At 39.4% G+C, this 12346-nt stretch overlaps 1 protein-coding gene across 1 annotated transcript in view; it reads left to right on the top strand.

The window, feature by feature from the left end:
• TG (thyroglobulin) overlaps window positions 1–12346 on the top strand; it is a 160268-nt gene that overhangs the window by 22448 nt on the left and 125474 nt on the right. The window contains exons 16-19 of the mRNA XM_054815965.1: window positions 915–1115; window positions 4928–5137; window positions 7387–7541; window positions 8041–8197. Of these exons, the coding sequence (XP_054671940.1) occupies window positions 915–1115; window positions 4928–5137; window positions 7387–7541; window positions 8041–8197 (723 nt within the window). The remainder of the gene's footprint in view (window positions 1–914; window positions 1116–4927; window positions 5138–7386; window positions 7542–8040; window positions 8198–12346) is intronic.

Raw genomic sequence — 12346 nt, 5'->3', positions numbered from 1 at the left:
CCATCTCCCATAGAAAATTTGGGAGAATAATCTGCTGGCCTCAGGCAAACCCTCTCCTAGAACATCTGTAACAGAGGAGATAATTAGTCAAGAGAGGATAGTGAGTTAGATGGTAGGACTTTCAGCTGACCCAGCAAGTCTGCTTTCTTTTTCTTACGTTTGGGGTAATGATAGAAGTCCATGAAGATCTGATGGGGCATAAGTAACTTCATGTTCACTGAGGAATTAATCGTGTAATCGTTCATTACACAGATTTACAAGCTTGCTCTGACACTTGCAGATGAACAAAAATAGTAAGAACCAACTTTGTCTCAAGTTCGAATTGAACATTTTGGGTCTTCTTGTCAGGGATTGGTTCCGCACGCTCATGTCCCTGTTTTGTTTGTTTGTGGGAGACCATAAATATTACTGTTCCATGGTTATTTTTTTTTTTTCAAGTTATGAAGGTATTAAAGTGGGATATTTTGACAATTTTAAAATGTAAATAATTGTATTGTTACATTTAAAATGACCTTGCTCAAAATTATTTATTAAAAAGATTAATTTGATTTTTTAAAAATTAAAATATGAGCATCTAAATGATACAATATCAAATTTATAGCAAAAAAAAGGTGTTAATGCAAAATAAATATCAGTATTTTTTCCACTATTCTATTGATGCAAATCCATATAACCTGCATTTTAATCTTTAGAAAAAAAGTGCGTTTCCTCGTGGAAGTAAAATTCCACATTTCTAAAATGATTCAAACTCTTTATGGCTTCATGATCACTCGTCTTTCTTATACAAAAGCAGGCTGAAAGCACTGCTGTTGAAGTCTTTAGGAGAATTTTGTACATCAGTGTAGTTCATTTCTGCAGATAATAATTTTGTTGGCTTCTGTTCCATATCTTGCGATGAATTTCTCTCTTTAAAGGTCCTAGTTTCTGTAATACGCTGAAGTCTAAAACCGTTTTACGAGAAGCTGGCAAAGGCTACATCCCACAATGTGAAGGGGACAAGGGGACCTTCTCACCTGTGCAGTGCAGCCAGGATCAAGAGAGCTGCTGGTGTGTCTTTGACAATGGAGAAGAGGTGCCGGGGACACGAGTAAGTGGAGGAAGACCTGCATGTGCAAGTGAGTTCTTTATAGACACTTCTACTCAAGCAATACGCTTATCTTTGTATTAGAGCAGATTTCAGGCACACCTGGGCATGATGTTCAGTTTTCTTCAAGTGCTTTGTCAGGGAGAAAGGAGAACGGAATGGATCTTTGACTTTTCCTTATTCATAAAATTGGTTAAATCAAAGCAGTTGAGCTATTAAACTTAGCTAAAAAGTCAATCTGAATAGCTTGCTGCAAACTTGAACCTGTTCCAGTCTGAGCTGGCTCTGGGATTAAAAGCAATTCAACTGACTAAAATAAAATTTGAAAAATGTATGCTTCTGCTATTCTGACCCTTGGCTTGTGACCAAATTGTGAAAAGGATGTGTGCCAAAACACTACATATTCACAGAGTATTTCCTGCATGACCAGAGCTGCGAAGCACTGGAATTCACTCATGGTTTCCAGTGAGATGTCCAAATGGGAGACATTTGGATAAATTTAATTTGCAATGGCCTTTATACATCTGCCCATCACTGAAGTGAAGCAAAACAAATTAAACTTTTTATAAAGCTATGTTCCAAGGTGTAACAATTAGTGGAAACTAGAGATGTAAAAAGAAAACCTTCAATCAGTGCCTGCAGGACACTACTGTTTCCATAGTTCTTTTGTTTCTTTTAAATGAGAGCTGTTGGCAGATTTAGGAAGATGAGACCACATGATGAGAAATTGCTTCGGTTTCCTTTTGTGATTCTGCTATATAGAGCAACACATGCTCACCAACCAAATATCTGATTGTGTCAGCCCAACTGTCTGTAAGGCATTTTAATCAATTAGATAGCTCCTCAGCCAGCTTGGAAACCACCACCACCATCATTGTCTTTGAACTCCCTTCTACCAGTAGAGAGCTATGCGGACGGGATTTTATGAGAAGCCACAAGGGTTGTATCTGATGAACTCCAGAGCTAGGGTGGTGTAGCCATGTAGGTGTAGCAGTCCAGTACAGCTTTCCAGCTCTTCAGAGAAGCAGAGCTGATCAGTCTAACAAGTACAGCACTGCCGTCATCCTATTTTCAGTTTATGGGCGAGTATCTCTGTGGGACATGGGGGGCTCTGTGACGTTTATTTTGTTTGGACCAGCTGGAGGAACTCAACACGACACCCAGGACTCAGCAGTACGGATTGACTTTCCCATAGACTCTGAAGGTGAACAGGGAAAAGTGGAAGCGTTTCTAGTAGGCCGGAGAAAAGTCAGAACCAGTTGTTAATGTTAAGTCCTTGATATCTCCTTCTCTCCATGCAAGCTCATTCTCTAGGTTTCACCGTAAATTCCAAGGGAATTTATCAAATATGTTCTAAGGAGGGTGAGGGTGTAATCTGAGATATGCCTTTAAGATGATTTTACATTTTGTGTGCACATCTGATGTTTCTTGGGATCTTGTAAAGCTGTACTTTTCCGAGAGGAAATAGTGACTGAATGATTAATGACCTTTCTTTTTTAAAAGACTGAGCTCAGAGAGAGAACTACTTTGAAAATATAGTGGAAACTTGGCTTTACTGAAAGCTCTTTGTTATTTTCTGCACAGAAATATGATTGAAATACTCTTTAATGATTTTCCTGGATTTTGAAATAGCAATGGAACTTTTTCATGCTAAACAACTTAGTTATTGTTAAGAATAAAGAAGCAAAAGTTATTTTTCCCCTCATTGTATCCAGCCTTGTACGTCTAGGCCTGGGAACTATTAATAATTGTTCAGGAAAAAGGGAAGGGAGTACTATCTCACTATCTTGGAGATCTTGTCTATCAGCAAAAAAGCTGTTGTGGTGGAAAAATATGATAAACTCCTCCAACATCAGAACAGACAGCTGTAAACAGCAAGTAATAACTTCACAGTGCCAAGTGCATGCAATGAGGTTTTCATTAGCTTAATCATTTCCATCAGAGGTAGAATCCAACTTTTCCTAGTTGACATGCACCAGAGGGATGATGCCATGTATCCTAGCAGTCCTCACACGCATGTCCCATCCTCATGCCTACTTTCCACAGCCCTGAGTGGAGACAGAGGAGAGAGGGCATTCCAGAGAAGGTCCTGGAGACAGTATTTCCTTACGGAAATCTTTAGAAACACCTATGAAGGAGTGTCAATATTCAACTGGATTCCGATTCACTCCTACAGGACCAAGAAATTGGGGCAGAAACAGAAGAATGACAAAATGGTGCAGGCTCGATAATGATAGTAAATGAGATGACATCTGTAGAGGGTTAAATGAACAAATGACTGATTGCGAACTGAAACCTGTGAACCACACCAGGAAACCATCCATCACACGTGTTTTGAGGGCTGGTTATTTCCCTAGTTCACACACCAACTCTCATTGGAACAGACAGTAAAAGACTAAAGCAGCATGTGGCTGAGACTGGGTTTGACTTGCTGGATATAGAAATGTGTTAGAGCAATAAAGAGACCATGGACTGATTTTTATATACTTTGTATGAAGAGATATTAATGTAATTACACATAATGGTGGATGTAGTTTATAATGGTCAGGGTAAGTATTACTGTCTCTTTTACAGTGATATCTTTGGGCCCTAAAATCTTGAGTGCTTTATTAAAAGTTTGTTAAGCAAGGACGCTGGGTTTCCACCTTTACTGAAAAAGAGACTGGATTCAGAGTCAATGAGTGAAGAGAAGGAATGTAGCGGCCCCATTTACAGAGTTATTGCAGATAAGATGCTATAAAGGAGACTTGGAAAAAATGCATTTGGCAATTCAGAGAGACAGATATGAAAGCTTTTATTTTGGCATTGTAATGTTCAGGGTTGGAAAACAAATATGTACTGTGCACACTGGATTCCAGATTCATCCTGCAATGTTTTAAACTTTAACTGAAGTGGCTGCTAAGCTAAGGAATTAATCTCTGTATCTCCCTCAGAAGGGAAGAGAGAGGTTGCTCAGACCTGCACCATCAGCAGTGTTTGCCTTCCTCCAGTGACTAGGGGGGTTGGGACTGATCTGAGCATTGGTATTTGGAAAATTATCTATATGTACCAAGCAAGTGAATCCTATGATATAAGAACATCTTTTTCTTTATAGTTGTTTCTAAGTGAGGAAGTTGTTTTTAATTCCTATGTTTTGTAGCTCTAGAACTCAGAAGTGTTTCATTATTACTAGATATATTCAGTAATTAGGTTGGGATTTGGCAAATATTGAGTGAAGCATTGGTTTGTACTGATAAGTAGAAATTAATTATTGTAGCTAGCCTGCTATAATTGTCTGTTACAGTGGGCTAGCAGGGTTGAAATGACTGTATTGATGTAGAATGAGTTGACAGGGTAAACTTCGTGCTCAACTCCAAAGCTGTATGCTACAGTTAAGGACCTGCTGGGTCACCAGAGACATCCTGGTGCCATTGAAGACACTGTAGTAATGAGCTCTTCATCTTAAAGTTTTCAAACTTCATTCTAAAAGGAATTGAGATTTTTTTTTTTTTGGCCCTGCCTATTTCCACTGGATATCTTTTGTAAAGGTTTTTTCTGCTGATGGTTAGAAACCTCCTTCTCTTTTCCTGCTTAAATTTATTCATGACTGTTTTAAACTTCTGTTCTTAGAAACCATGCACGTAGCTTTCTAGACCCAATGCATTACCCATCAGAGTCAATATGTGTATTTTCATCAGCTTTAGTAAACTCAACCATGATGACATCAACCCAGATCCAAGTTGAGATGAGTGGGAAATGCACAGGGTCTTGGTTTTCTCTGTTGATATGAGGGTTACGTGAACTTTTTACTAGAAGTGCTTTGTAGTATGCCACTAATATATGCCCTTTCTCATGTGCCTAAAGGTGCGCAGTGTGCTCTGCCATTCGGTGCCTCATCTGTTCTCAACGGAGCTGTATTTTGTGAAAACATTTCTGGGCAAGCTTCAAGCATTCAGCAGTGCCGGCTGGTGTGTCGCCAGGGCTTCCACAGTGCTGTTTCCAGCACGTCGTTTCAGTGTGATGTACAGCAGCGTCGATGGGTCTCGGCTGCCCCGCTCTATCAGGCCTGCCAGAGTATGTCTGAACTGCTGTGGGTTGGGAAGGGTGCAGGGCAATGTCAACAGATGTACAAAAATGCGCTTTTCGTCACAAAGCTACTGTGTGAACGGCAATAATAGGACACAATGGTTAAATGGGATCTGCTGAATTAAGGTGAGGTAGATTAGTCCTGTCTTCTGCCATTTTCATCTCTGTCTCTTGGCTAGCTCCTATGCCAGAGACAGTCCCACTTTCTGTAATAATATAGCTATAAATAGCTATTCAATCTACGTGCAGATTTTTCTTTGCAAGTTAAGAGATGCTGGCACCATGAAGTGATTCTGATGGAACCACTTAGTCTTGGAATAACAGATGAGCACCAGATGTTTGAATTTGGCAGAACTTAACTGTTTATTTGCATAATCAAGTCACTGTTACTTCTGCATCTTTCTGCAGCAGTCTGTTCTTTAGGATTATTATTGTCTTTGTTGGCTGACTTGTGGTATTTTTCAAATCATTTTTCTTTCAAGAAAAAAACCGGCACTTTAAATCTTGGGAGAATCAGTTATCTATTCAGTATTCAGAGCTCATGTAATTGGATATTGATGTTGGTCTTTTCAATTATTTCAAACAGAGATACATTCTGATCAAAATGGCAATTTGTAGCAGTGTTGAACTTTGATGCAAAGTTCGGAGCTATTCTTCGTCTCCAAAATGGGTTAAACCCGTTCTGGAAACCACTGTGTTGACACATTTCCAGTTGTACCCCAGGTCTTCTATTCCAAATGTAAATTATTTTAAACTTTAAATTTCAGACTGAGACTTTTGTCTGTTTGTAATCATGTTTGCTAGGTTTTCGTAGCACATTATAAAGTAACTTTCGTGTTTGCCGGATGGCAGTTGAATAACTGCAAGGCCAGAGGGGAGCGTGTGGCAATCTGTTACAAGCTGCGGTTTAATGCAAGCTAAGGACTTCCCACAGTAATTTGTGTTTGAAACAGAACACGGTTTTAAGGAGAGAAGAAAAAATTCCCAACACATCTGAAGGCGATTGAAAAAACTTCACGATAATGGAGAATTCACCACAACACTTAGTAATTTGTTCCAATGGCTAATTACCCATGGTCTTTAACATCTTATTTCCTGTTCCTTATGTGTACACTTAGAGATTGTGGTTAAGTCAGGTCTTAAGTACTTTCTGATAAACTAAACAGATAGAGAGCTTTATGCCTTGCACGAAGAAGCAGGCTTTTATGTTCTCTGGTCTCTCCCACCATTCTCCTTGGATGCTCTCCAGGCTTTCCCACGCTCACTAGCGCATTTTGGGAGCGAGGGATGGAACTGTGCTCCAGCAGTGACACTTGTAGTGGTGCAGCGAGGGTCTGTAGAGGAGGTGAATAAAGGAGAGCTCTGCTGCTTCTCCAGGCTGGTGGGGTAAGAGCCAGCTCCATTTGGAGGTGGCATGGCAGCATCACCGTTGTGCTGAATCTGAGATAACAAACCCTCCATGAAGCCTGGGATCAGCATAACTCCGGTGGAGACAAGAAAATTGCACCTTTTTTATTCTGGCTAAAAAATGGCTAAATAGATTTACATTTTGTGACTCATGAGCTCACAAGTTTCTCATGGGTTTGTGTGATTTGCGTCACTTTGGTTTGCTATCAAAAAATTGGAAGACCCTTGCAAATATCTGCGTCAACACCATTATTATGCAATCAAATTTATTCTTTCCTAAAGCTTGATTCCTAGTTAATTTGACAAGCTAGGTTTCTGAAAACACATTTGAATTAGTATTAATTGCTTTAACCATTTAATTCCTTTTTAAATAGAAGTTCTTTCATGATTGTGTCTGAGAGAAGCAGAGGTTGACAGGTCAATAATTTCTGTCTTCCTGTTTCTTTTTTAAGTATTTGCGTAATGTCAGCTTACATCTAGTTCTCTGGAAATTCCTATCTGCCAAGGCTTATAAAAAAATCCTCATTAATGATCCAGATTGTTCCTTATCCTTCTGTGAGTTAGTGCTCCAGTGTAAAATATCTCATTATTATATAACTGTATCACCTGGCTTTTTCTCTAATGCACAACATATATATTTAACAAGCATGTCCCTTGCTGCTTATTATTTCTTATAAACAACTCTACTGCTTTCACCTAGAAATGGGGAGTTGCTATTGATGCAAGATCAAAATGCCAAATCAATGTTGTCTTTTCTCAAAGTAACTTTGAAAGTGAGTTTCCACATTAAATAGTGAGGCTACTAAATGTGCTTTCTACTTATTTTTTAGAGCTCCAATTACTTCAGGCAGTCCAAGCTCAAACACACTTTCAACTGCTACTGCCTCCTGAGAAGACTTGTAGTTCTGACTACTCTGGATTACTCCAGGCATTCCAGATATTTATTTTAGATGAGTTGAAGGCTCGTGGTTTGTGTCACCTCCAGGTAATTTCAATTCCTTATTCTCTGCTATTCAGTGGTTGGTTTTGTTTTGGGTTTGGTTTTGGGTTTTTTCAATTAAATTAAAAAAAAAAAAGTGAGATACAAAGTAGAACTTTGCCTGTTTGAGAGAGGTGGAAGAGCAGAAAATGCCCTGAAATCTGTCAAGATTGGCAGCACCCACATATGGATAGCTGGGAAAATAGGATATTTAGTCTCACTGACCCCAAGTCAGCAGATTAGCTTAACTGTAGGCACAGAAGTCATATTACATCAGTCCAATATTTATTAAAAATATATTTTAATAGAAGAGAACTATTTGACTATTCTTACAGTGAGTAAATGACCTGCTAAAATTATCTCTTCCTACTTTTACTTCTGTGTTTACAGGCTCTTTTGAAAATGTTGCCTTCGAGCATAACATAATGCAACTGAATAGGGAAAGACAAGAATTAGAAGATTCTCAGGTTCACTAACTGTGGTTTCATTTAATTTTGAATTCGAGGTAAATGCATTTGGAAATACCAGCTCGGTTTCTGTCTGTGATGATTCCACTGTCTATGTCGAATGCCTGAGCATGGACCGCCTGGGGGTGAATGTCACGTGGAGGACTCAGCTGGAAAACATCCCAGCAGCTTCTCTCCCTGACTTACATGATATTGGTAATTTTTTTTTCCTCTGAGGTTTCTGTGAATTAAGCCTACTTTGCTTTTAATTGTTTTGCTTCCCTGTGCTCTTAGGAGGCACTAACAATGTAGTATAAATGCTCACAGAAAGAGTCTTTATAATGCTGGAGTTGTGTTTTTGAGCTTTTGGTGGTGATATATTTATCTTTTCAGGCTGTGGCTGCACGGTGGAAAGGAGCTATAATTGAATGTTTCTTTCAGATAGGACTGCCTCTCCCAGCTTCTTTAACTGAGATTGGAAATTACTTTATCGGGCATGAGCTCAGCTGTCCCAGATGTTAATTTCCATTGGGCAGCGGTGGAAAAGATTGTGTTCCTTATTGGGTTGGACTCAGAGAAACACTATTCACACATTGCTAAAAATATAACTGATTTCTCCCAAGGATTTTTTTTTTCCATTTCTTTCTTTTTTTTTTCTCCTTATCTTTTTCTATTTCTAATATTATATATTATTATATATTTGACACAAAAGAATGATCCTTACCACGGAAGTCCTAAAGGAGTTACACAGAGATCACAGACTGGCAGATCTTTGCTGTGGTTTCCAAATGAGTTAGGGATGGTGTAAGGAACTTCTTTCAAAGAAGTCAGTGTTCCCTTTAAAAAAAAAGGTGTAAAGACATATTCTAAGTACAAATGCCCTCTGTGCCAGCTTTTCTCCAGTTTTACTGCCTCGCAATGGCACTCCCAGAACTAAATAATTCTGCCTGCACGTGTCCTTCCCTCTAACTTTGGGACTTGGAGAAATGTGACCTACAGCAGTGTTTGCCTGATCAGAACCGAGTTCGAAAGCCTTCAGGACACAGAAGGTGGCTGCAGCGGTCGTGTGGTTCCTGGTTTGCAGTCTGTTTGTGTTTACATCCATTCCATTGCTCCAGATTATAAGGGAAACATGAATATTCAAGCAGTTTGCAGAAGGTGGATCAAAGTATAAATGTGTATGGTTTTATATTAAACTTTATTTTTGAAAGTCTTTGAGGGCATTACATTTTTTACCCTCTCCACACTATAATTTCCCCATAGTACTAAAATTGCTTTTCAGGGAATGACTATGGTTTCAGGAGAGGCAGTATGAGCCTAGTCTGGGGAGATCAGACAACTGGGAACCTGCTCTCTACTTTCTAGGGCAGCTTTGGGTCTTTCTGTTTGAGGTGTTCTCTAGGCTATTTACACACAGTGAGCAAACTGGTTCTCTGATTTGAAAGTCTACATTACTGAAATAGCTTTGTTCTTTTCCTGGCTTCTTTACAGGTAAATGAGAAGTCTTGCTTTTTGTTTTCTCCTGTGAAGTAACTGAGAAAAAACCTGCTAAACAGAAGCGCAGCATGCATATGTTCCCAATGGAGAGCCTCAAACCTAAATCACTCATGAATGCTTCATTACTTTTTTTTTTTCTTGCAGATATTTTCCTGTACTAAAATCCGAGGCTGTGCAGATCCCTTCCTGGAGGATCTTATGCCATTTGGTTTTGTAGCTTAGGCCTCAGCTCTAAAATAGTGAGGAACGTTTGCAGCAACTTCTCTCTTTTCTGTTCAACAGGCAAAAATACTAATGATTATAAAAATGAGCTTTTGGTGGATGAACGTACAGTAAACAGTTCCAATCAGTGAGACTGGAGAAAATAAATCCCTACTCTATACAACTGATATTTTAAGCTGTGCCTTTGTGCTCTGTATATTCCTTACAGGAAAAAAAATAATAGTAATATTTTTATTTCTCTTTTCTCTCACTTTTTCATTGGCCAATATAAACTCTAAGTAATGATATGATCCTGTTCATGTTGAAATTATAGTTTCATTCAACAGGAGCAAACCCTAAATCAGACTTCTTCCCACTGCACTACACAAGATGTAACTATTTGCAGGTTATTTCTGTATGTGAAAAAAAGATATTGTTGCCCTAGAATCCAAGTCTCTAAAGGTATACCAAGCCCTGGAGAAATGCTTAGTAAGAACTTCCAGTAAATCTAACAAAGTGTGAGATGTGTAGTAGCTTAAATTGCCAAAATTGTGCAGCAACATGGGAGCAAAACCAGGAAGCGCATTGTATCTGCCATGCTTTAGAGCATGCTCAAGGTCCCGGGAAGCTCATCTTGGGCCAGAAACCATGTCCCATGTCAGCAGGGAAGCGTGGTCCCAAGCTGGCCAGCCTTGCTGGCAGGGCTGGACCAAGGCAGCCTGTGTAAGATGTTACAGCAAGCCTGTGGCTGACATGTCTGTCAGGCACTGAGTTATCCTCTGTTGAGGTGTTACAGGATGTACCTATTTGCAATGCGTGAAGATGTATACCACAGTTAAACACTTGCTTATATACTCTGAATGTAAAGGATACTGCATAAGCATGGATACATAATGTGGTCATAGGATGGTCATATTTAATGATAGCGATAAGAACTTTTCAGCACAGGGAACCATTTTAGACTAAAGGAAATTCATGGGTTGTTACTGGTTTGACTGCTTCTTTTCTACACGTGAATTCCTTCCAGCTGTCAATTCAAGGATATTTTTAATTCTGCTACAGCTAGTCACTAGACAATTTGGAAGGATATTTGCTTGAATAAAAGGCTAATCTGCTTATTCCTGCTTTCAATTATGAGACAATTTCTGGCAGAACATTTGCAAAGTGTTGTTGTTTATGTGGTGATCTCCAATTACTTCCTTCCAAGTATCATTTTTGGCCTGGGGTTGAACAAAACTAAGTGCTATTTTGTTGATATTAGTATGTGTCAGTGCAGTAGGATAGGTTGCTCAAATCTGGAGGAAGCGGAGCATTGAGAATATGAGGACACAACTGCCAGCTTTAACATGAGGTCCATTTGCTTTAGCCCATAATTGTAACAACTTCATGTCCCTCCTCTGCAAGGGGGAAACAACATCTACATGACAGCAATCGGCTATGGACCAACATTTGGGAAGAAAGGGCACCTACTCTTTCAGTGTTAAAGGCCTAGGATGATCTTTCAGAAAAAGCATCGTACGCCTGTGGTCCGTTCAGCACGGCAGGAGGGCAGCACTGCGTCGCCGGACTCTGTGCCTGACTGTGAAATTTTCTTCCCGCACGACTGAGAAGCCACCCCTGGGATACAGTGCAATGTTAGGAAACTCACCGTGTGAGAAGGCAGTAGCACCCTCAGCTATATGCCTTGGACACTTCACAGAATAATAATCTCTGTACAGCGTGTGACCTGTAACATTCCTCACGCTCTCTGTGTATATAACATCCTCCCTGTGAAAATTCAGTGTCCAAGGTCGTTGGTGTACCCACAAAACTTAAAGTATATACCACGTAGAACTTCCCATTTGCTGGGTTACTGGGCTGCCCATCACCTGTAGCTGCAGGAGACCCTTGTCTTGCAAATTTGAAGCAGTAAACCACACCAACATTTCATTCAATGCCATAAAGCCTTCAGGGATAAAGAGAATGTGACAGCAAACAAAATCCGCTGGCAATGCTGTTCTTCAGTACTTCTGGTCCAACCAAACTGGGGAATTTGCTCTTGATCGAGCACTGGAAATCGTCCTTGCACAAGTCATCAGAAGGGAAGCTGTGCGCACAGCTAATACAGAGAGTAGGAAAGGTACACACAGTTTTCCAGCTTTAAACGCCAGATTCAGCAATTGGGAAGACCATGTCTGTTGCAGAGGTGGATATGTTGAATTTCAGTAGTGCAATGGAAGGTGATTATCATATTGTTACAGATGCTGGCCTTCAAAAACAAACCAAAAAATGCTGGAAAAGAAGCAAATGATACTCATTGAAAAAAACAGGAATAAATTAAATCTGAATGTCAGATAAACCTGGTTTTCATCTGCTGAATTTTTGTAACTAAGAAATCAATTTTTGTTCTCTGCTTTAGTTTTTGAATATGCCTTTGGGTTTTTTTTTTTGTTGGTGGTGTTTTGGGTTTTTTTCCTGTTTATTTAGCATCCTCTACATATATTGAGATTAGAACTTTAATCTGATAGACACTGTATAGATTCATGCTTGTCTGCTGTTTGCTAACATGCTTGTATGTCTGTATCTGCCTATGTTTTTAACTTAAAGTTCCTCAGTTTCTGTGTGGCCATCCATTCCCATATAGGAAATCTCTTTCATGATATTTTGTTGTATTTTTTTCCTCATTTA

The sequence above is a fragment of the Grus americana genome, chromosome 2 (assembly GCF_028858705.1).
Source record: "Grus americana isolate bGruAme1 chromosome 2, bGruAme1.mat, whole genome shotgun sequence".
Lineage (NCBI taxonomy): Eukaryota > Metazoa > Chordata > Aves > Gruiformes > Gruidae > Grus > Grus americana.
Note: the sequence above shows the minus strand (reverse complement) of the source record. Positions and strands in the feature narration are given on the sequence as shown.